Below are 23,490 nucleotides of genomic sequence, written 5' to 3' on the forward strand. Positions count from 1 at the left end.
AACTTAGGGGTCCAAATGCTGCATGGCTGGCATAGCGTCCGCGACACCTGATAGGAAACTCAACGTCAAAGACCCTGCATATGCGACTACCTTCAGGGTCCGTTCCGCCCACTTTCGTCATCGGTCCGCTGTGATTGGATGGCGCTCTCAACTGCGCCGTTTGATTGGGCGCGACGCTACGTCATTCTCGGCGATCCCTGGCCAACGCTCACCAACACCACCCTCAGAAACCGGTTTACATGGTAGAGTGTCTGGGATGTTATCTTGATGAGCTTGCTTGGTGGCTTGCAATGCTACGAGGTCAAATAGAGCTGGATGCCCTGAGGAAAGAAGTTTTGGTTTGTCATCCTATTGATACTCTGAATTCATATCCCTGACATCTCTCCTGTCTGTACGAGGAAACTCCCTGCAATCTAACAAATTCACACCACCTTATCTAAACTATATCAATCAACCTATTATACTCAAAATGCCTTTCTTCTCCAGTCGCAAGCCCGAGGACGAGGTCGTCCACGAGCCCGCTCCTGTCGAGGAACCCAAGCGCCATGGACTGTTCGGCAGCCGCCGCGAGCGATCTGTTTCGCCAACGTCGACCATGAGGAGCAGCACGACAACCAACTCGCACAACACCGGTACTACTTACCACACCTCTGCCAGCAGCACCCATAGCGGTGGCGTGTTCCGCAGGTCGACTGACGCGAGCTCAGGCCGGAGATCACTACTCTCACGATCTTTCGGACATGGGAACAACGTCGAATTAGACCCGTCGATCGTCCAAGCCCGCGAGCGTGTCATGGCCGCCGAGAAATCCGAACATGATGCCGACCGTGCCCTCGAGGCCGCCCGCATACAAGTCCGCGAGGCAAGAGCGGAAGTAAAGAGACTCGAGCTCGAGGCTGCCGAGGAGGCCAAGCGTGCCAAGATCAAGCAGTTCCACGCCCGCGAAGTCTCCAAGCGTGGCAAGCAACTCGGACGTAAGTAATCATTCAGACAGTGGTAGGAATAATTGCACTAACGCGAAATAGGTCACGATCTCTAAGCACCAACACTTCTGCATTAGAAGGCTTACATAGCATGGCTTCTGTACGATCTTATGAGTGTCTTTCATCAATGTGTTACTATTATATCCTAGCGAGGCGTCATTTTGGACACGTACATATATAGGAAAATAATGATTTCTAAACATCCCATTCACACCTCTGCCTCTATATCTGATGCACATAAATGCAGCTACACTTCCAATGCTGCAAATGTATGCCATTACTAAGGCTGGTCTGTAAATCTTGACGGCGGATGGCCAACATGTGTGCCCTTCAAACAATATGGGCAAAAAAGTCGCAAGGTTGGTGTTCTATCAACCACTGTGGCTATGATTTCCTTGGACCGCTTTTGAGCAACTTGCATGGCTGGCGCAGGTGATGGATGGGTTTTCACCTGTCTTGGGTTCTTCGGTTGATTTTGCATCTCCATATGCAGACCCGCCCTCTTGTATTCTGAAGTGATTTCAAGATAGGATTGAGGCTCTGGGGATGGAGCGGCTGACCTTCGCCAACGGCCCAACTCCGCACCATTCTCTCGAAATAACGGTTCCGGTGACCGGCTTTCAGGCATATCGTGACACTTATGCCTATTATTGCTAGTATAGCTAGTAGTGTGTGTTTAGCATAGGGGCGCGGTTTTGATAGTGTTGTACTGCTCTCTTTGTCCTTTGATGCGTGTTTGCAGCCAGTCGAAATGGATACAGGCAATGCAGTCAATGGGACACAAAGGGCCCTAGCTGTATTGAAAGCTTTGCTGAGGTCTTTACATTTATGTATTCAACCGATATCATTGGCTCGGGCCAGTTATACCCCATACTCTCTCTTTGAAGCTAGGATGTATCCTCTGAATGAGGATAGGTGGTCGCATGTGGAATCACCTGCAGCTGTCCCTGACATTGATATGCTCATCAGTTGTCTGACTAACCTTGATAAGATACTGAGAGCTGGCCAGATAAGAGGAACCATTTTGATTTACCTGCCTAGAATTCTTCGACCAGCGACTCAAACCCCGGTAGACCAGACTGACCCCCTTGGCCTTACTCTTCGACAAAAACAAGTCCTGAGCATCACGCGGATCAAACTTCAGATGTCTCTCTGATCTAACTTGGATCAAGCTCAAAGATACACAGCATGGGACTGGTACGATGACTCGCTCTCTGTTCTCCTACACGCAAACTGCTCAAGGGAATATTGGGATTATCTAAACCAAGTAGACAGCGGCTGGGACTCTCGGTACGGTGCCCCGCCGACCACAGGGTCCTGGACGTACTTGTATCCTGTTATCGACTGTCTCTTCGACCAACTGCGCGAAATTGATAAAGCCGAGATAGCAAGTGCAGGCGTTCTACTCGGTCTCATGCCCACGATCATCGCATTCGCCGGTTCGACCTTGGCAGAAACGGCCTTGTTAGCTTCGCGACGCCCACTCCTTGCGCTTCTTCTCGCTATGGGTCGCCGACCGTGCCTCCACTGAGACCACTGGAACGCGAAGAAGTTTTAAAGTTATTGGAGGACCGCCAGGATTACTCGGCCGTGGGTGACTTGAAAACCCAACGCCCAGCCACCTTACGAGCAATCGTTGTGATTGTTGAGATTGTGCTTGCAATAGCCGCGATTGGAAACGTCTTTCACGCAACCTATGAGCTTGGAATGCGCACTTTCGTTTCTTGGTCCGCGGACTTAGTAATCCACCCGCTCCTCTGGAGTCTTTTGACAGGAGCCATTCACCTATGGGGTTCCTATACCTTTCGAAGCTCTGTGGTACAAGAGTCCCCGCCACTGAGAGATGATGAAAACGTGTGGAGTCGCCTAAGGTCGTGGGCAGAGGACGAGTCCACACCCTGCAAGATGCAGAACACAGCTTCAGTTTTTCGTTATAAACCCACTGGTTTCTGGGGCTCGATCAGAGCCTGGGCCAGCGCTATACTGACGATTGCGCATTATATTTATGGGACTGCGTATGGTACCCCTATACTAACGAGCTTACCTTACTGTAATTGACGCAAAGCCGTGTCTTTTCGAGCATTCTCTTCATTACCGTCCCTGCGGCATTGAGAACGCTTGCCCGAATGCCCGATTCGTGGTATCGACTTCTGTGTGTCGTATCATTATAAAGTATGAGCTATCGGGCATGGCGCAGGCTTCACAGAGGGAGATAACGTCGTCATAAAGAAGATAGAGATGACTGTAAGGAGTGTTGTGTTTCGAGGATTTCAGCATTCAACCACCTCATGCTGTGTCATTTTGTTTGTCTTCCTGTCGGCAATCATTCATTGAACAAGCACAAGCGGACTAACAATGGATCATCAGAGGGTCCAACAATACCTGGAAGTTACGGTCATAGCTGAGCCACGCTTCAGTCATTCAATCTCTATATATAAATCAGCTTGACCTTGGACATTCTTTCTGATTGAGGTTTGGCTAAGCAGCTCGCCATCCATATCTCGCTGATGTGATATAACACTCACGATGCGTCCCTCTCGTGACCGAAAATATCAAGCCGAAACAGGACGAATTTCTGGCGGCCACAATGCTAGCGAAGATACGCGTTCAGACAATCGTATCGTCAGAGATGGCGCCTTCGATTCTTACCACGACTTCATGAGGTCTCACGGCCTACGGACTGGTGCTACTGGCGTGCCCAACGACTACGAGGAAGCCAAACAGATCGTCCAAGGATACCGTGAAGTAGACGCACACGCACGTCGCAGCAGCATCGGCAATGGCCAGCAGGGCAACGCGGAGAGAAACTCAACCTCTGATAGTGACCGGTCGTGTCTCGACTCGGACACTGAGCCGGAGCCGTCCGATTCCGAGGAAGAATACGTAGACCAGGACGCTCGTGGTGGACGGGACATGAGATATGATGAAGAGAGCATGGGCAGCGATCGCCAAGACGAAGACGGTGTCGACGACGATGATGAACCTTGCAAAGACTCAGAATGGGACGACGACGACCATATCGAAGACGATTACTACGAAGATGGGTTCAATAATGGCGATGATTACTGAGGCTAGAGGGCTGCGCAAGGCACGGCAGATAGAACGGGAGGGGGGGGGGGGGGGGGGGGGGGGGGGGGGGGGGGGGGGGGGCCGAGGGGTTTCAAGTCTTAGCATTACCGTCGGATGAAATAAGTGATGCGATCTTGCTACCATGGTCTTCACCTAACGCAGGGTCTTCCCAACGATCAAAATGGTGAGATTTTCTCAAATTTCCTGTAAAACTATGACCTGCCTCGCGAAACGGCCTCCTCTCACAAAGCACGGAGGTTATGGATCGGAGATGTCATCGTTCGGGGGAATGCGTGGGTCTGTATGAGAAGTCTCTCTGGCTGAGATGTTGGAGCGTGCACATCTACTCGTGGGCCAGTAAGTGCATTCAACTGGATTCGATTTATACTCCGAAATAGCGCAATTTATGAAAAATCTCTCGATTCTGAGACTAGACGATTTTATGATAGTAATTTATGCATCCGCTGAGTCACACTGTTGCGAAAGATGTTTGAGGTGAAAGCTGTGATTAGGTTGAAGGTTGCGCGTTGCCAGGCTTCGGCCAAGAAGCAGCAGTTCCGGCCCTTAAGCCTGGTGTATCTTCAATATGATCGGTAGCGATAGGTTAGTTGATTGCAGCAACAGACTGCAGTGGTGCAGTTGTGATTAATGAGCAACACAACTCACTAACTTATAGAGTATGTCGCTCTGACGTCGTCTCGGGCCCGTTTTTAGCAGATACGCCCGGCGGTACTTCAAGCAGCGGGTCGGGCATGGTAGGCCACTGCCGAACCCCTCACCGTCAAGTCGACCCACCGCCTCATCTGTCGTGTTAGAGGTCCAGCTCGGCATTAGCATCCCCTCGGAACTCTTCTTCAGAGTGGAAAGGGTATTTACGCCAGGGATTCGCAAGACCATGCCCGCAGGAAGTGGACCATTCGAGGGCGTTGACGTCGAGCCTACCACCTCGACGCCCCTCCTTGCATCTACATCTCAGCGCGCCGTGAACCGTTTTGAAGCTGGCGACCTTGACAATCCTCGCAATTGGTATGGGAATCCCAGGATCCGACTTTCCCCTCTGATTCAATTCCTATGCTGTCTCGAGGGGATATGGCTTCAATTAGAAATGCTGACTGTTGTGAAGGCCATCATGGCGCAAATGGCTTATCGTTGCTGTAATAACGCCGATAGATCTGTCGGTATCCTGGGGTGCGTCCGGTTTCTCACCGGCTTCAGCGAGTTTTCAGGCGGAATTCGGCCTCTCAGAAAATGTTGCGACGCTTGGCCTGAGCCTCTACATCCTAGGCCTGGCCCTAGGCCCAATGTCCCTTGCGCCGCTGAGTGAGTTCTTTGGGAGAAGCGTGATATACATTGGATCTTATGCCGTGTTTCTGGTGCTTCTGGCAGCAACAGCGCTCATCAAAAGTGTCTGTGGTTTCATGGTATTGAGATTCTTCAGCGGATTGTTCGCTGCTGTAACCATCGGTAAGCCTGCCTTCCTCAAATCGCCGACGAAGTATACGGACTGATCAAAGGTGCAGCCAATTTCGGCGGGACCATTGCGGACATGTGGACGCACCATGAGACAGGTATTGCCATGTCAATCTACCTATGGGCGGCCACCTGCGGAAGTCCCTCGGGCTTCTTTGCCATGTCGTTTGTGGCCGAGCACAATGGTTGGCGGGAGGTTTTTTGGGCCTTGCTAGGAATCTGTGGAGGTTTCTGGCTGCTTATGGCATTGACTATTCGCGAAACCAGGCATACCACTATTCTTCGGAGAAGAGCAAAAGCAATTGACCGCAATGCAGTAGACGAAAGTGGTGGTATCAAGCCCCCACCTCTCCAACGCAGGTCTGCCCACGAACTGTTCCACGTTGCCTTGACGAGGCCGTTTCGATTCTTATTCACTGAAGCCATTGTCGTATTTGGGGCACTGTACAATGGTTACCTCTATGGCCTCAGTTTTCTTTTCAACGGCGCGTTTCACATGGTGTTTGGGGAGGGACACGGCTTCAGCACTATCGGCGTTGGTTGTGCTTTTTTGGGAATAGCTATTGGCATTTCCGTCGGCCCCTTTACCAACCTATGGCAAGAAAGATACTACAGAAAATGCCTCGCCTCCGCGGGCAACGCGGCAGTCCCGGAAGCACGGCTACAACTCAGTATGGTGGCAGCTGTTGGTGAGTGTACGCGAATCCCACCCCCAGCAAGTAACTGACCTTTGCCAAGTCTTTCCAGTCTCTTTGTTCTTGTTCGCGTGGACCACGGACGCAAGCATTCCACCAATAGTCCCAGTCGTAGCTTCGGGATTATGGGGGTGGTCGTTTTATACCTTGATTCTGATGACTTTCCAGTACACAGAGGACGCTTATAGGGTGAGTAAAGAAGACGAAAATCTGTACTCCTCGTGTTGATGGATTCTAGGTCTACTCCGCATCCGCGTTAGCTGGGATAGGGTTGATCCGTAACATCGCTGGTGCAGCCTTTCCTCTGTTCGGTAGGCATCTGTTCGAGAAGCTGGGGTATCAGTGGGGGCCTAGCCTACTAGCCTTTCTCAGCGTTGCGTTAATACCCATACCTTTTGTGCTCGTCAGGTTTGGATCTACCCTGAGGAAGAACAGTCCTTGGGCTAGTCAGCATATGGATGAGGATGCAGAGGACGAGTGATCACCTTTAAAATGTAATATGAGGAAGTATCGTCTGTGTTAGCATGACTATTGATGGTCTCATACGATCCGTAGGATGCCGTTGAACACGAGGAGATACTCTGGCTCCATGACTGGTCGATACCGAGAAGCGGCCGTAGTGGACGACTTGGTCATTTTCTTGTTACCCTGCAGCTAATTATTTGCGGCACACGGTCGCAGAATAACGTAGCTGTCAAGATTTCCAGCCACGCACTCGTTTATCATCGTCCCCGGTTGATCTGGCTAGTAGCGATCCTTGAACTGTGCATTTTGAGAGACTGCGAGCTATGTATGGCATGTCATTGGAATATCCCCGGGTTTCAAAATTGCATGCGAGACAGTCGGCCTCAGAATTACAAGCGTTGGTTGTGAAGCTTGGCCGACATCTTCCCCGTGGGAAAAGTTCACATCCAGGTGATTTGCTGACCCTTGACCCACTCAACGGAGTGCTTACTTCAGAGAATGACACGGCATTTCACTAACAGTTTTTCCGATAACGTGGGCGTAGTAAATACTTTTCGGATAATTGGTTCGATGTGCAGGTGTGGTTCGGACAGCCGTTGCTGATCACACTCATGACCACTCAGGGTGTGGTCCGCTTCTTGGATCACCTTGCATGAATGCTGCTCCGCTGAGGTCACACACCGGCCAACGCGCAGAAGTCTCCGCAGGCATATATTTTCAAACCTTATAATCCTAGAAGCAAGATGTACCTCGGAGGTAAGGGATGGTGGTTTAGGCTTGGGTCTATTGGCGGCCCTGCTTTCCAAATCAAGATGACCTTGCTGAGTTTAAGGCTCTGTCCTGCAACGGCCAAAGAGCAATGACGAAGTGAATTATAATCGCAAAGGAGTCTTGACACTTTATTTGGAAGCATAAAATTTGAGGTCTTTGCTTGCGAACGACAGGATCGGCGAAAAGTTGGCCGGTGGCTTCAAAATTTGGCCATCAAGGTGCTCAGAATTGCTGGCTGCCAAGGTTAAATCCGCCATCAAGGGACTTCGGATTGAACATGAAGTTTAATAAATACTATGCCATCCAGCGGCTTCTCTCGAGCGACAAAATTGCTGTGCCGCTCAGATATTGACGCTCAAGACTATATGGCATGTGGCCACCTCTGTATCGTTGAACGAGAGAGCGTCAATTTCAATGCGCTGGCACCCACCATTCATCCTTCTTGGGTTCGCTCTACACCCTGCAAACCCTACGACCGCGATTTTCTACTGGCCTCGGCTCGTTCCATCCACAATGCCGCCGGTGGCTGCGACATCATTCTGCAGACGCAGAAAATACAACCCCTGATAGACTTCTAAACACCTCTCTCCACTGGCTTCCCAACGAGGCTGAACATAAAGGTAGGCGGCTAGTCATGAATTAGTCTCACGTGCTTCTAAGCAGGCCAGTCACGGTTGACCAAAGCCATGCTCAAGGTCATACTGCCTGGCCAAGAACATCTCCAAGGAGACCCCACCAGACACAGCATCATGTGTGCCATGAGATGTGTGCCGCTTAATCAAGCGCAACAAGCGAGAGTGGAGCCGAGAGATGCAGGGCCGGGCCGCTAGTGAAGCACTCGAAGCTACTTCCAGCATAGTATTGCCACCTTGACGAGTATCGAGGATGTGTGCCCGGCCGACCCCGAAGGCCGATCCCAGCCTGCCCAGCAGCCATCACCTGAGCCGACGACCCCATAACACGTCCCGTAAGCCTCGGGGACACCCACGTTTCTCCTATTGGCCGCACCCCACGCTTGATCCGAATCCATGACCGAAAGTCGCGCAACGCGCTGCGAGATGTCAGATGGGCGTCGGACTGCTCAACTCCATTGGCCCATGTGGTCGTGATAAGGGATTCTGTTGGAAGCACAGGTGAGGGGAAGGACGATCCACGGCACCGGCTTTACGCAGTTGGTATTCCGATGTGAAAGATATGGCCTTCTCGTAATAAAATCGGAAAGGGGAGCGGGGCTGAAAGTCCTGGACGCCCGCGGGATGGTTCCCGGGACGAAGTATAAAACGGGCCATAATCGACCTTTGTAAAGTCACCTCATTGTAGAACCAGATTGCAACACTGATATCACCAATACAACACATACTTCAACTGCATATTTTCGACTCTCGAAGCCGCAAAAAAAACCCCCCATCAAAATGCCTGCCTGGTATGTGAACCATGGACACCTGAGACCCAAACTGCAAGATACATAGGTAGCTTGCGGTGTCAGCATTGATTAAGAGCTGTACTAATTCAATCTGCAGCTCCTGCTCTGCTTGATCCTGCTCCGGCACTTGCTCCGGCTGCTCTTGCAGCTCCTGCGGTGTAAGGCCTATCCATCTAGGTTCGAATACGCGGCATTACTAATATTGCCTTAGCACTAAGACGCTTTACGGCGACAACTCGGGCATTGCTAGACCAGCAGAAGGTTGCCGTTTATGCGGACATGGTAGTGATGAAGAAGCCGGTTGAGATTGGTCGGTGTGGGTAGACGTTACCGAAAGAAGAATAAATCACTTTGAAAATGTCATTATTCACAGCCTTACTGTTGTGAAGGTAAATATGTTTATTTTTAACTTTAAGGGGCGGCCAGGTGCTTTCGGTGCGCTTGAGCTCGACACCGCAAGCCCGTACAGTCGCAGCTCTTACTTCCAGCTCATTTTATATTTGCTCCAAAAGAGTATGACATCGTAATAGAGAGTTAGGGCGTTTCTGGTCCTTGCGGACCTGCCTGATATGGAGAGTGAAACTCCCCGAAAATGCCTCGAAACTCACAGATGCCAGTGGCTCTGTAGTAAATGTACACATACTACGTGGAAACTATCTGCAGCGGCTGGCGCCATAATTAAAACTATACTATTATTCGCAGAACTATGTTACGTACTATTTAAGTTTTAAACAATGCTATGGCTTCCCTGAAAATCTGTGCTCGATTGATATTTCTGTGCTTCAACTCACGGCACCATAATACTATACCCAAATAAAGAACAATGGAGACTGCATAATGCAAGCGAAATAAGACCGAAAATGTGTTGCGCACTTACTTAAAGTACAAGAAAATAGCAAGGACAGACATGCGTCCAAGAGCGCAGGTTTTCCATTCGCGACAAGCCCGCAAACGACATTCTCTTCAATCCTCGTCATATCTGGAACGATGTCACCTATCAGCTCTGCCAGTTGTTTGACCTCGACCATGTTGAGTATGCTCCGACTTTACGACACATTGTCGACGCGTACCAGTTCAACCGCAAACGATTCCTGCAGAACAACGCCGATCAACCCAGCGAGCAACCAACTCTTCTCAAACAGTTGGTTGATGGGGAAATCCGATTCGCCATCACTAGAAACCCCCACATCATTCACAAAAACGAAGAGCCTGACCAGAAATATACCCTGGTCATGCGAGAGATGGATGATCTCATGAAGGAACACATGCCTTGCTGCTGAAGATCACCATGCCCGATCCTGAGGATCCGCACAAGAGTTTGACAGAGGCCTTTTTCGCAGACATCTCGAATCTCGGTAAGCGAAGAACATCCCAAACATAGAAACACTTCTGATCAGACACAGACTTGGCGAAGTTGCCTCACCTGCCTGGTCCCCAGTCTACCGCCGAAGCTCGGAATGCCATTCTTCCCGACTGGAAGACCGGCGGCTTATCTAAGCGTCGTCGATCGATCAGCCACCCGGACTAGCCCGCTGCCAAGCGTCATGAGACTGAGAACCGTGGACTCCAGGCTCAGGTTGAACGCCTGCAAGCATCGCTTGCCACGGCAAACCAAGAAGTTGAGCAGCTTAGAATTGCCAACATGAACCAGCTGCAGCAGAGCAGGCAGAGGGACCAAGCCCTCCGCGCAGCTGCTCATCATTTCATGCGTAGTGTTGACAACGACCTCCACTTGGCGAATGATATTCCGCCTCAGTACGAGTGACGGAGGAACTGGTATCGGAAATCGCTTTCGGTACTGTCGGGTTGATGTTCTCACATTAACACGAAGCCGACAAATGGCATCGATGATGCGTACTGATGCATGTATGAGTAACTACTAAGAGAGGAATCACTGTACTATGGAGCCGGACGCCGGAACAGGCAGCTAGAGCTCACCGGAAGGCAAGAACGGAACCTGTATCGGCACTAGGATGTGCCAGGTGAGCTGAACGCTGGAATAGCCTGTTAGAGCTCGCCGGAAGGCACGAACGGAGTCTGTATCGACGCTACGTTGTTTCATGAAAGTGTGATCATCGATACAGGTTGTTTAGGGAATAGACATTTCAGTCTGACTACATACGGCCTGTGACCGAACCATTCCAAACCATTCGAGAGGTTGACTGCTGCCAGCTACCTTACTGCTGAGTCCATCGAGAGACTGCTCCCGTGCTGTCTCATTCCTGAATTCTCAAAACGAGCAGCAACATTAAATCATTGCGGTGGGAACGTCAGCTGGATGTAAAGAGAAATATTCGTCAGTCACTGTAGATATATAATCGCAGTCAGCCAACTTACAAACGCTCCCAAGTTCGCCCTAGTGTGTCGTCCATGTCGAATTGCGATATCAAACTCCCGGGCTGGAATATCTGCATGGTCTGGCGACTCGTCTAGGCCTCAGCATCGATGGCGTCAACATCTTCTTCATCCTTGACTGGCTCGTCTTCGGCAGGGGTGGTATCGACGGTGGCCTTGGCCTTGGCCTTTGGGGTACGAGCCTTCTTGATCGGAGTGCCGTCGTCTGCTTTGGTGGTCGCCTTGCGCTTGGCCGACTTGGGGGTGGTGGCAGGGCCTTCACCATTGTCGGCAGCAGCCATCAGCTTCTTCTTGACAGGGCCCCAGCAGGCGGATGCTGTAGCGCTGTTCTTGAAGCCGGCAAGTTCTGCAAGCTTTGCATAGTTGATCTGATAGAGAGGCGATGATGAGTAATTAAGAATGTCACAACTGAAGGTCAAGGAATGAAGATGTGAGATGAGAATTTACCTTGGGCTCGGTATCGAAGCACTGCCAGACAAGTCCGGCGAGCTCGAGGTCGCGGCCAGTGAGGGTCGTCTTGTTGCCAGACATTTTGGATGATTGATGGGGTTTTTGATGGTGGGATGATTGAATCTGCTGGGCTGTGCAGTGATGGACGGTTTTTTGGGTTGTCGGATGAAAAAGAAGGGTTTTGTGTAGTCTTTGAGTGGAAGTTGATAAAGGTATTAAGAAGGATGGGTGCTTGTTGCGTTTGTCCAACTGGTATTGAATATTGCAGCCCCGCAAAGCTCTTGCCCTTGTTGTTGATGATGACAACGAACCGAATCCCTGCATTTGTGATCTTTTGCGCGATGGTTGTGCCCTCAGAGAGCATTCGGAGGGACTGGCAGAAAACAAGGAATCCAAACATCACTGTATTTACCTAGAGCGATGTGCTGCCTTTTTTCTCTCTCTCTCTGATTTACTCTAACGTCACGAAACATCGAGTCCTGTCTTGGCAAGAAGTACGGAAAACGCGTCGCATTCCTACCCATTCAGTAGCGTAGAGCGTTGTGAGAGTGACAATACCTTTCATGGCCAGGGGGCAAAGCTTGACGCTCCCAACAAGGATGAAAAGCATATCTAGCACGGCCCAGGCGCTATATATTTCGATCATTCAGCAAAAGCCATTTTTCAAATATCAACCTTTGATGAAAGGGACGATATATGTCAGCTCCGATGCAATCCAGTTCACGAGGGAGTGATAATTTGGCTGGCAAACTCCATACTTAGATACGTGGGGATGATTTGAAAGCGAAAACAAGCCAATCGGACGAATGCAAAATATGACCAAGAGATGACCCTGGTTTTACTACTTCATTGCACAACTGTCCCCGTCTAGTGGATCTAGCTATGATCTGCATGATATGAGTGCCATTTCGATAGGCCATTCCTCCTGACGATTAAGGAAAAATCACTGTACCTCCTGAAGTCTCCAAGCAGGGGAAAGAGAGTATCTTGGACCCTCTTCAAGATAGAAAGATTTGGCATTCGTGAGCATGTTTGCTTCTTAGGGCCGGAAACCGCCGGTTCTGTCTCGAAACAGGCCCTTGGGGTCCACCTGAGAAGCTACAGTTTTTGCAAACTCGGCGTTCTCTGGCTTCAGTCTCCCGAAATAATCTTGACGGTAAAAGCCATAATTCATGAAGACTGGCAAGTACGCCTGAGGCAGCTTTCCAGCACTCTGCCATTCTACTACCCGTTCACGAACGCCGGTGTAGGTCGCCTCCAAAGTATCAGCCATCTTCTCGTATTCGGTTTGCAAAGTGAAGCTGTAGTTCATCTCAATGATCATGCGATCCACATCGTCATCACAGTCTATCAGATCAGGGCTTCGCTCTTTGGCAGCTTGAGCGATACGCCGAGGGAATGGCTGATAGGCAATAGATGCGACAATCCCGGGTTCCAACTGCACAGTACCGGAGACGTTGCGCCAATGAGAGTGTAACTCATCCATAAAGTCCCCATTCTCAGCAGAGGGGAGAGGGATGGTTTCGGTGCCGATATCAACAACTGAGGCTTTAACGATGACCCAGTTGCTCCCTCCAATGAGCTCGGAATAGGTCTGGACTCGGCAAGTGTTGAGGGTTGGGCCAACGTCGGTGAAGTTTTTGAATGTTCCTTCTGGCACATTCACGCCATCATAGAAAATGAAGAGAATCCAAGAGTCAATAGCACTGGCCGTCGATCGCTCGGCAGTGACAATGACAGCAGCTTTGGGATCTTGGTTGTACTCCCCAAAGTCTCTGACTGCTTTCAATAGCGCGGCGTCTGTCTTTGGCGTGCGCAGAAATACAAGATTCCCCCCGTAGATGTTGCCTTGACGATACGTCTGCAACACATACGTCGTGACAACACCGAAGTTGTTCCCACCCCCTTTGAGAGCTTTGAACAGATCCGCATTCTGAGTTGCTGACACCGTTGCCACAGTTCCGTTTGCGAGAACAATCTCATACTCCAGGACGGACGAGGCAGCCCACCCATACTGTGCCGACATGTAAGACAGACCGCCACCAAGCACCAACCCGCCAACGCCGGTGTTGCCGATTCGACCACCTACGAAAGTCCAACCTGTGCCTTGGAGCTGAGCAGCAATCTCATCCAAGCGGATACCGGGCCCGACACGTGCGATGCCGGTCACAGGATCCAAAAGCACCTGGTCCATACGCTGTGTAGAGATCAGGGGGCCACCCGCAACACTAGAGAAGTAGTTGTTGGGGTTATGGCCCCCAGACTTGACGGCAAACGTCTCGCCGTTATCAGCCAGAACCTTGATGACAGTGGCGACCTCATCAGCAGATTTCGGGAAGATAATACAGGAGGGCGTGAGCGCGGCGCAAGAAGAAGACCAGTAATCGGCCTGCTCGGTAATATATGACAACGAAAGTGGACTGGAAACTTCAATCGACGAGATCGACTGCACAGTGGAGCATGTATCTCCAAAGACCACCCCTGCAAGTAGGGTGGTAATTGTAAGCGCTTGGCCAATGGATAACATTCTGCAACAAATTATAATTCTGCCTAAACGCGTACTGGCTTGGAGAAGCACCGTTAGCATCAACAAGTCCCTTGGTTTCCTAGAGGTATGCCTCCTTTTATCTTCAATTTGCACATCATAACCATATGATACCGCTTACACGTCCCCGATGCACGAGCTTTGCAACCATATAACTTGCCAAGAACAGGCTGCACAGCTGCAGCTCTGGCGGCTGTGAGCTGACATTTATTGACTGCAAGGTCATGTCCCTAATGGGAAAGATCTACGTCATCAGCCTAGTAGTGTTGTCGCCAAGAGTTGCATACAGCTGAATTGAAGTCTTTCAATAGATGCTGCGGTTCTATGATTCGATGGGACACGGTCACTGCGGAGGCACAGGATCCATACACGGTAGCCGAAATCTGTCGCGTGGTTTGACAGGGTTCCGGAACGCCGTTGCATGTTGCATACCTTTCAGGCCACAGAACGTTGGAAACTTGCATAACCGAAGGCCAAACACAGAGTACATCCACGGGAACCATTAGCTTCTAGCTCCAAGAATAGCCCAAATGGTTCCTTAATCGTCCGAATCGGGATGACATCGCTTAGAAGCGTGAGACTGCGTCGGGGTGCGTGGTCTGGACCCCTGTTTAGCCTGTAGCCACAGGGCAAGATAATTGGTCCGTCTGAGCTTACACTGCAGACAGGTAGTTGTGAATGTCCTCTCCTACGTACAGAAATTCTTCGATTCGAGGCTATCATGTAGTGCGTCGGGGTGCCGCGCAGCTCGCTAAGCGTCAAAACGTACCGCTGCATTGTATACCAGACCCTGACGTCACGGGCCCAACGACTACGTTTGTATTTTCTGGGTTCCACCAATGGTAAGTCGTAAGGAGTTCTTGGAATATGTAACTATCTGGACTTCCTCTGGATCAATCAACCTTGATTTGGAGCAGTGGTATGCCCTCAAAGGAGACTTCGGCCAGAAAATCAAGAATTGGATGAATTCAAGTGCTGCGCCATGAAGCACCATTCCAGTTCAGAATGTGCCAAGAGCACTTCCTTCTTTACTGTGCCATTGGTCAGCAAAGTCATCAGGTAGTATTTTGACAATGATTAGCAGCCTCGATGGCTAAGCAGGATTTCTGTCTTTGAGGTACGAGTCAATATCCACTAGTGGTCTTTTGGACCAGATATCTCATCAGTCTGGGTTGGTGTTGCTGTTGCAGGGAAGTCAACCATCGTCGGGTCCCTCTACCTAGCCCGCGTGCCACTTGGGGTACTGTACCACTGATTGAGAGATCCAATAATAAAACAAATCTCGCTAAACATCGGCACCGTTGGTACTACTTCACAAAAGAATGACGAAAGGCATGCTTGACTTTCCCGGGCTTTTTTGAGATTCATATGCCCGTATGTTCTGGCGATGTGGATATATACTGTGTGTCTATAGTTGAACTTGATCTCTACAATAAGATTCTCTGCGGAAAAGGTTATCGAAATATGATATCGACATATTCTAGCAGATTCTCAAACAGGTCAAACGGTCCTAGACTTTGGGACACTCCACGCACACCGCTCAGTTCGTCAAAGTGATGAGAACTCTGTAGTAAATGATGCTAGGAAACTATTAAACGATAAGGCATCACCAAATAGCAATAATAAGAACAACAACAAACGATACCGCGTATTATAGGCGTTGCGAGATGTGACACTGATGCACTACAGAAGCTTGCGCAACGAGCGCTACCTTTGGAGGGATTGCCATCGCGGCATATGGAAGGATATCTGGGTGTTCTTTCAACTTGCAACCCATACAAGGAAGTCTTCTGCAGGAGACTCGCATGCAGCTGTTGATTAGCCCTGCATCGCTGTTCAGCCGTTGTCGTACGTGGTGCGGCCAACGGCGTTGGTTTTACGGGGGAACGACTCTATTGGGCAGCGGGGCCGTTCGCTCACTAATCTGCCAGTCTTGACCGCTTTCACGTTCTAATCTCACTTTTCATTACAAATGAAGGAACCTAAGCCTCTATTCCTCGTGAGGAAGTTGTTACAGTGAAACTCGCTGGGAGAACTACTTGTGCATTTTCCTTTCTGCTAGCAAATTCTGGCATTGACGCAGCTTGGTGGAGCAGTACAGCCTTGCTGGGACCAACCATAAGCCACACCATCTTAGCGTTTCGAACCCCTGAAACGAACGACAATGGGGGCCAAATCCGTCTATTTGCTGGCTTATAATGCCATGTCTTTTCTTCTTTGGGGGTATCTGACGCTGTATACCCTCGCCAAATTGTCGGGATCATACCCACAGTCAAATGTGGACCAGCTTTACGCCGAGATTATGCCCCTTCTTGCTGGCACGCAGACGCTGGCACTGCTTGAAGTACTCCATGCGGCTCTGGGACTCGTCAGAGCATCGCCCCTCACCACGGCACTGCAGATCGGTGGCAAAAATCTAGTAGTCTGGACCGTAATGGTAAAATTTCCAGAGATCATTGTTGGCAACAAAGTTGGTCACTCGTGGGGTGCATGGGAGTTTCTGGGTTGTGTCTTGGCCTGGGGATGCTCAGAGATGATCCGTTACGGATATTTTGTGGTTCAACTATCGAATGGAGACACCCCAAACTGGCTTAAGTGGCTGAGGTTTGCCCACCTTCATTGCTGAGGCAGGAAGTTACTGACAACTCTCAGATACAATGCATTCCTGGTCTTGTACCCAGCGGGACTACTGAGTGAAGCTGGTCTGGTATATCTCAGCCTAATCCAGGAGACACCTATGCACCCATTTTACAGAGGTTATCTCCTACTGGGGCTATTAACCTACATCCCCGGTACGTTTCAAACGTCAACATCGAGATTAGTGTATTAATTGCCGTCCACAGCTGGTCCGTTTCTCTACACGCATATGCTGTCCCAGAGGAGGAAGGTTCTCAAACAAATTTCTGGAAAGAAATAAATTGATTATTCTGAGCTCCATTAATGTGTCCGTAAGCTAGGATATGTAATGAATTACCTTTCTTACGCCGCAGGAGGACCAGCATGTGATAAAGGGGTTTCAAAAGCTCGGATGCAATTGGCTCTTCTGGCTTTGTATTGTTCGGGGCGATTGCGGATGACCAAACTCGAGTTTGACTTCGGTTGTCCTTATAATTCCACTGTACGCCATAATTTCCTCCTCGCTGGTAGCTGGGGACTGGTCTCGCACACGGGCCCCCCGCTCGGTATCCTTTGTTGCGTATGATGAAGTGCCATATCGACCCGCTAGGCCACTTCTGGTTGACTTCGTCCTCGCCTCCAATCGTTCGCTAAGGTTGTATCTATTCGAACTGTACGGATATTTGGGAATAGAGTTTCCAGTAAGCGACGCAAAGAATCGAGGGAACCATCGAACCAACAAGGGGCGCAACGCAGGCCCTGAGGCGGTGATGATTGCCAGATTGGTCTCGGCAGCAGAGTACGTGAAACGGATATCGTACGTAGGGTCGACTTGCGAAGGGTAGAACGAAGTTTCGGCTATCCATTGGAGGCGAAGAATGCTAACGACTGTTACACTGCAGGGAGTCAGCTCTGTCAATCTTGAGGTTGCCTCGTTACCTACACCCCGCCGAGGAGGAAGACTGCCATTAACGCCAACTTGACTCTCAAGGCCATTTTGAGTCGCAGAAATATCCAAAAAGGTAGCGCAAGTACCAGAAGATCAGTCACAATTGTCAGAGCTGCAGTTGAGACATAGAATGCACCAGTGTTGACGCATGTGCCTTGCAACTCAGGATCGGCAACTCGTCCCCAGAAATAGGATATGGGTTTGCATTGGAATATGACGGTGACAAAGATAGCAACCATAAGCCCTATGTTGAAAATGTTGAGTCCGTGGATGCAGTAGCGAACAGATTTCCGGTGGCCTCCAAGCCGTAGCATGAACAACAATACGGAGCTCTTGACCAAGGCAAGAATCGGGTTGTAGAGCGTCTGTATCACGTAATTCCAGAACAGCCCTTGACTCTGTGAGACACCATAAGCCATTTATTCTGTGCCGAGTTATAAATGTTCTGGAGAGATGAAAGGGCCATGCGAGACGGGCCAGTGCTGGTGCTTTTGGTGCGACTGTCAACTTACCATATCAGCCGTTGGCGGGATGTCGTAAACGTGAACGCCCAAATACGCCTTTCGCATACCTGCAAATGGATAATAAGTAAAGTAGTTCAAGTCATCGCTAATTCAACTGACCCATGTATGAAGCCCCCGTCTCCGCAATTGACAGTAACTGTTAAGGCGTCAGCTAGTGTAGCAGCTCGTATTGCGTGGGTGCTCCTACCATGGCCATGCAAATCAATGCATCGTCTGTGCGCGGTCGTTAGAAGATCAGTAACACTGCAGACTCGCTAGGCACAATACGAACCCCATCCGATCTGCTTGGTCCTTGTCCGACTATACATCCGCATCATCACCACAATCAGAGCCAGCGCAGGGAAGAAGAATAGGATGAAGAAGCCAGCATGTTGTAGCTCCGAATAGGGATAATGGTCCACAGCATACGCTTGATCCATTGTTTCCCCAGTAAAAACCTGTTGGCTTTCGAAAAGGCTGGTATTCATTGCTGAGAAAAGCTTCATGTAGCCCCGTACGCTTCACACATCTCATTCCTCATGGATTTCTATAGACCATGACGGCCGGCCGTGCGTACATATGCTTCGCATTGCTACATTCTGGTCACTCGGGATGTAACGGACACTAAAGCAACTGTCTCATCTCTGGGATTCTCCCCCCAGCCGACGCGGAGTGGCGGTTCCGGAAAAAAGTTCGTAGAAGAATCACTGGTGCGGATTAATGCGGCATTCGACCCTATGATCTAAAACACGTGCTGGCGTAACATCAATTCTTTGTAGAATTCCATTTTGGCTTTAGTTGTGCTAATGACTTGTTACAAATTGCCTAGGGTCGATAAGGCCTGCGTGAAACATCATACTACCTGTAATTTCCCATGGACACCGTGCATCATGCTTCCGTCAACGCCACTCGCAGACCAGACCAACAATGAAGACACCCATTTCAAAGGAGAGCACCTGACAATCGTCTCAGTCAATTCTACGATCTAGGCAGCAACCTGTTTATATCTGCAAATTTGTGGTTAGCTTGAGTATGCCTCTAGGTTAGCTGATCAGCATTGTTCAGGCAAGTCTAATACTTGTTCTCCTCATTGCATGGCCTTTACCTGTATGGCACCCATAGAAAAGCAAGAATGGCCACCCAAAGTCGTGATGGATTGATTTGCAGATCCGAAGACCAAGACACGCCTCCGGAATAGGCTGATCTCAACTGACCACTTAGAACGGTTCGCACACGTTTGCATAGCAGGCCTTGACCAATCGGGTAAAACCAAGAGGAAAACTGAATTGGCCCTCCTTTAGATGTATAATTATCGTTCTATTCCTCGTGGTCCGTAAAAGGGGTGACAGACCCTTCATTTAACTTGCTGCGCCATTATATTGCAGGCTAATATCATCTCCTGCAGTCCCGCACAGTCTGGAAGGGACCAACAGACCTCCAAAGAGGACTCTTTCGTCTCACGAAATATTATCCTACCCGAACAGCCGGCCCGGACGTGAACTATCTGCCGGTATTCTACGTTGTGTCCGTCTCAGCTACCACGTGTTGATGTGCGTGCAGGGCGTGGTCCTCATTCGCTCCAGCGCATTTCATAATGGAGGTCGCCCAACTAATGGAAAGAAGCCGGCCGACGTTGTACTACCCCAGCATTCATTGGCAGTTATTTCGCCAGGTTACTGCGTGGCGATCGGAGATTTATCCGACTGGCTGTGGCGATCCTGGGTCTACCCCTAATTTCTGCTCTGAGGCTGATTCAGAACGACCTGGGGTTTACAGAGCAGTTGAAGGATGATCGTGCGATATACGATCAGTGTCAGGTGAGTATAACTCAGCTAAACTCGCTGCGAGTAACAGGTTCTTGGCAGACGCTCTGTTTCACCAGTCCATCTGCTGTGACAGGCGTTCGCCGGACACGTTTGTCACCATGAAGAGCAATTTCGGCTCTGTGTTGGCACTATGGGGATTGTCATTGTGTCATCTGGGTACTTCACAGACTATTTTGAACAACGATAATTCAACAGTGCGTAAGTGATGGCATTCATTGACTATCTCTGGGCCTCAAACTGATTTCAGAGCAGAGGTGAATCAGTCAATAGTGGCGCCAGCCCTAGAATCTGTTGACCAGCGATCTTCGAACTCCACAGCAGACCTGTTTAATAGCGAGACACTGCAGCTGACTGATTACGTTTTGGCCAATCTTACCGACTTGCAACTGACGAATATCACTCTCTTCGCTTTTGACAATGCAACAGCCGATAATGTCACCAGTGGAGGACTTTCGAAAAGAACATTCTTTCCCAGATGCAAGACTTATCCCGGAGACTTCCTGTGGCCTCCAAGGTATTTGTGGAAACTATTTGACGTCCTGCTTGGTGGTGCTTTGATCGAAACAGTGCCCTACGCTGCGGCATGCTATGATGATTTTGGCAAGTTCAACCAGCAGCAATGCGGCTTTCTCACGGATAATTGGACCAATGGATCTCTCTACCAGTAAGCCAGCGCGGCTGTACAGAGTTGGGAATCTTCAAACACTGACAAAGCGTAGCGCTCAAGATCCGACGTCAGTGAATGCAGTCCTGTTCCAAGGCCAATCATGCCTTCCACCAAGACTACTCCCAAATACTACGGCAACACGCCACTGTACCGTAGGCGGGTATCCCAGTTACGCCGTCAAAGTTTCCAACGTGGCACAAGTCCAGCTTGCCGTCAATCTAGCCCGAAACCTGAACCTACGTCTCGTAATCAAGAACACGGGCCACGACTTCGGCGCCAAGTCCACCGGCTACGGAGCGCTCTCGCTCTGGACGCACAATCTGAAGGACGTCCAGTTCTTCGAGTCATACCGTGAAAGTGGGTACCACGGCCCAGCCTTCAAGCTCGGTGCTGGCGTGCAGGCCTTTGAGCTCTACGAAGCGGCCCACAAGTACGGCGTGACGGCGGTCGGCGGCGAAGGTCGTACGGTCGGTGTGATGGGCGGTTATATCCTGGGTGGAGGCCACTCACCCCTCTCCTCGATGTACGGAATGGCGGCGGACCAGATCCTGTCTATGGAAGTGGTCACGGCAGATGGTCGGTTTGTGACGGCCAGTAAATCGTCGCATCCTGACCTCTTTTGGGCGCTCTGCGGTGGCGGAGGCTCAACGTACGGCGTCGTTACTTCAATCGTCGTGAAGGCCTTCCCGAAAATCAAAGTCACAACACTGACTTACGTCCTTTCCACGGGAGGACCTGGCAATATCACAGCATCACAATTTTGGGGAGCCCTGCGTGCCTACTTTGACGGCTTTGTCGACTACGCGGACAAAGGGAACTATGGATACTTTCGGGTTACCTCCACAGGGCCGGGTCAATTCATGTCAGACATGGGGCCGTGGTTCGCGCCCGGGATGTCGAAGGCCGAGTTGCAGGCTCTGGTGGCGCCTCTCTTCTCGAGGTGGAAACAGATAGGGGTCGAAGTGAATCCGACCTACACAGAGTTCAATGACTACTACGATGCGTGGTACGCGTCCTTCCCCGTCGAACCGTGGGGAAGTACCACGATCAGGCAGGCAAGCCGTCTTTTCCCAAGATCTAACTGGCAAAGCGAGACGAAACTCAACGCGACATTTGACTCTATCCGGTCGGTGGTGGAGGACGGTGCCTACATAATCGCCTTCAACATCGCCGCCGCCCCCAAGACGGGTTATCCGGACAACAGCATCAACCCGGCCTGGAGGAACGTGGCGATGCACGCGATCGCCGCCACGCTCTGGGATCCCACCATGCCCGAGGCGTCTATCAAGGCGGCCAGCGACAAGTTGACATTTGACTGGATGAAGCGGTGGCGCGACGTATCCCCTGGGGCAGGGGCGTACATGTCCGAGTCGGACTATATCGAGCCGGACTTCAGGCAGGCCTTCTTCGGGGACAAGTACGCCAAGCTGTACCGGTTGAAGAAGCGTTACGATCCTTGGAGTGTGTTCTACGCGCAGAACGCCGTGGGGAGCGAGGACTGGACGATGAGTGAGATGATACTGGGTAACCTGCCGAGTCAAAATAGCAGGTTGTGTCGAGCATAGCAAGTTGCTCTCCCTACTCTCTTTTGGCACGTTGGGTTGGTGGTCTCGGGCAGGAACATAGAAAGGGAAAAGAGAGAAAGCCCCTAATACTTCTGACTGCTTGCTATTTCACACTTTATTACCACTGGCACTATCTAGAGCGGATATATTCCTTCTTGCGTGTTCGTAGGTTGTCGCCGCGAGCCCCGGCATCTTCTCAGGTGTGGCTTGCTCTAAGTGGCTGAGCAGGGCTCCATGTGGCTGATGTGTTGTTGAGTCGGCCCCTGGAGGAGAAATGACAGTCCTCCTGCCCGTGCCCGAAGGTTAGGTTGCCGTGCTGCCGTCAATGGGACGAATTGCACGTGCATTGCATGACGGACATACCACAAAGTCAAAGGCTCAGTCATGCCTCGACCGCTCTTGTGGCTATGCGATGAGGCAGAAATCAGATACTGTGTAATTCAGGCTTCGAACGGCCAGAAGGAGGCACACTCGTATTCAGTTTACTATGTATGTATTTGAGAGGCAGACAGGGCAGATCTCAGTTCGGTGCAGTCGTGTGTTGCTACGAACTTTTGATTCGGCCGATAATCCCCGTCGTCCTGTTCCTGCATCAAATAAGAGACCGTCGCATGATGTAACCCGTGGGGCCTTTGGGTTTTGGATGAACGAGCTGGCAGGGAACAGGCCAGGTTAGGGTCTCCCATCTGCGATGAGGTGGGGACTCGTGATAGAGAAGAGAGAGGGGGCTGAGGGGACGCCTTTGACGCCCTGGACGCCCGGCTTCTCACCAGTTATTTTTTTAGTGCCTCGCCCCATTGAATTGCCTTCAAGGTTGATCCAACGTCGCCTGTGCGTGAAGAGGGCCCAAGGGTGTGAAGCAAGCGTCGGAAATTACTTGTCTATAGCGAATTGTGCAGTACCACCCCGCTGACTCGCCTCATGTGCGCATTAATGCCGTTCAAAAATATCGCACGCACCTTGATGTTTGGTTGCGGTCAGCTATCCAGCCAAGAATAGCACTGGATGTTGGTAGAAGGGGGCCGGTTCCTGTTTTCTGTTTTCTTCTTGGGGGGATCGCCCGACGGCGACAAACCAGGATTTGGCGCCGGTTCGTCGCCCTTTGTTGGTCAGCCAACCACGGCACCAGTGATCCTCC

The 23,490-nt window shown here is 50.6% G+C and overlaps 8 protein-coding genes across 8 annotated transcripts; 5 read left to right on the top strand and 3 right to left on the bottom strand.

Moving 5' to 3' along the window:
- Positions 1-469: 469 nt before the first annotated feature.
- Positions 470-1,039, top strand: JN550_009829 (uncharacterized protein; the record flags this gene model as incomplete). Its single annotated transcript, XM_049321942.1, has 2 exons — positions 470-974; positions 1,026-1,039. 2 exons carry the CDS (start codon positions 470-472, stop codon positions 1,037-1,039), a joined length of 519 nt encoding a protein of 172 aa, XP_049168151.1.
- A 2,470-nt stretch (positions 1,040-3,509) lies between these two features.
- JN550_009830 (uncharacterized protein) lies at positions 3,510-4,052 on the top strand (the record flags this gene model as incomplete). Its single annotated transcript, XM_049321944.1, has 1 exon — positions 3,510-4,052. The coding sequence occupies one exon, from the start codon at positions 3,510-3,512 to the stop codon at positions 4,050-4,052; it is 543 nt and encodes a 180-aa protein (XP_049168152.1).
- A 586-nt stretch (positions 4,053-4,638) lies between these two features.
- Positions 4,639-6,698, top strand: JN550_009831 (uncharacterized protein; the record flags this gene model as incomplete). The annotated part of the gene is made up of 6 exons (XM_049321945.1): positions 4,639-4,655; positions 4,770-5,078; positions 5,176-5,516; positions 5,573-6,211; positions 6,270-6,406; positions 6,456-6,698. The coding sequence occupies 6 exons, from the start codon at positions 4,639-4,641 to the stop codon at positions 6,696-6,698; spliced, it is 1,686 nt and encodes a 561-aa protein (XP_049168153.1).
- A 4,607-nt stretch (positions 6,699-11,305) lies between these two features.
- Positions 11,306-11,762, bottom strand: JN550_009832 (uncharacterized protein; the record flags this gene model as incomplete). Its single annotated transcript, XM_049321946.1, has 2 exons — positions 11,306-11,599; positions 11,679-11,762. 2 exons carry the CDS (start codon positions 11,760-11,762, stop codon positions 11,306-11,308), a joined length of 378 nt encoding a protein of 125 aa, XP_049168154.1.
- A 958-nt stretch (positions 11,763-12,720) lies between these two features.
- Positions 12,721-14,208, bottom strand: JN550_009833 (uncharacterized protein; the record flags this gene model as incomplete). The annotated part of the gene is made up of 1 exon (XM_049321947.1): positions 12,721-14,208. One exon carries the CDS (start codon positions 14,206-14,208, stop codon positions 12,721-12,723), a length of 1,488 nt encoding a protein of 495 aa, XP_049168155.1.
- A 2,182-nt stretch (positions 14,209-16,390) lies between these two features.
- Positions 16,391-17,143, top strand: JN550_009834 (uncharacterized protein; the record flags this gene model as incomplete). The annotated part of the gene is made up of 3 exons (XM_049321948.1): positions 16,391-16,830; positions 16,879-17,018; positions 17,070-17,143. 3 exons carry the CDS (start codon positions 16,391-16,393, stop codon positions 17,141-17,143), a joined length of 654 nt encoding a protein of 217 aa, XP_049168156.1.
- Positions 17,144-17,242: 99 nt separating this feature from the next.
- Positions 17,243-18,734, bottom strand: JN550_009835 (uncharacterized protein; the record flags this gene model as incomplete). The annotated part of the gene is made up of 6 exons (XM_049321949.1): positions 17,243-17,738; positions 17,786-18,189; positions 18,304-18,362; positions 18,415-18,451; positions 18,503-18,528; positions 18,587-18,734. 6 exons carry the CDS (start codon positions 18,732-18,734, stop codon positions 17,243-17,245), a joined length of 1,170 nt encoding a protein of 389 aa, XP_049168157.1.
- Positions 18,735-20,218: 1,484 nt separating this feature from the next.
- Positions 20,219-22,352, top strand: JN550_009836 (uncharacterized protein; the record flags this gene model as incomplete). Its single annotated transcript, XM_049321950.1, has 3 exons — positions 20,219-20,318; positions 20,373-20,784; positions 20,840-22,352. The coding sequence occupies 3 exons, from the start codon at positions 20,219-20,221 to the stop codon at positions 22,350-22,352; spliced, it is 2,025 nt and encodes a 674-aa protein (XP_049168158.1).
- Positions 22,353-23,490: the final 1,138 nt, after the last annotated feature.

The sequence above is a fragment of the Neoarthrinium moseri genome, assembly GCF_022829205.1.
Source record: "Neoarthrinium moseri strain CBS 164.80 chromosome Unknown scaffold47_Wmoseri_CBS_16480, whole genome shotgun sequence".
Lineage (NCBI taxonomy): Eukaryota > Fungi > Ascomycota > Sordariomycetes > Amphisphaeriales > Apiosporaceae > Neoarthrinium > Neoarthrinium moseri.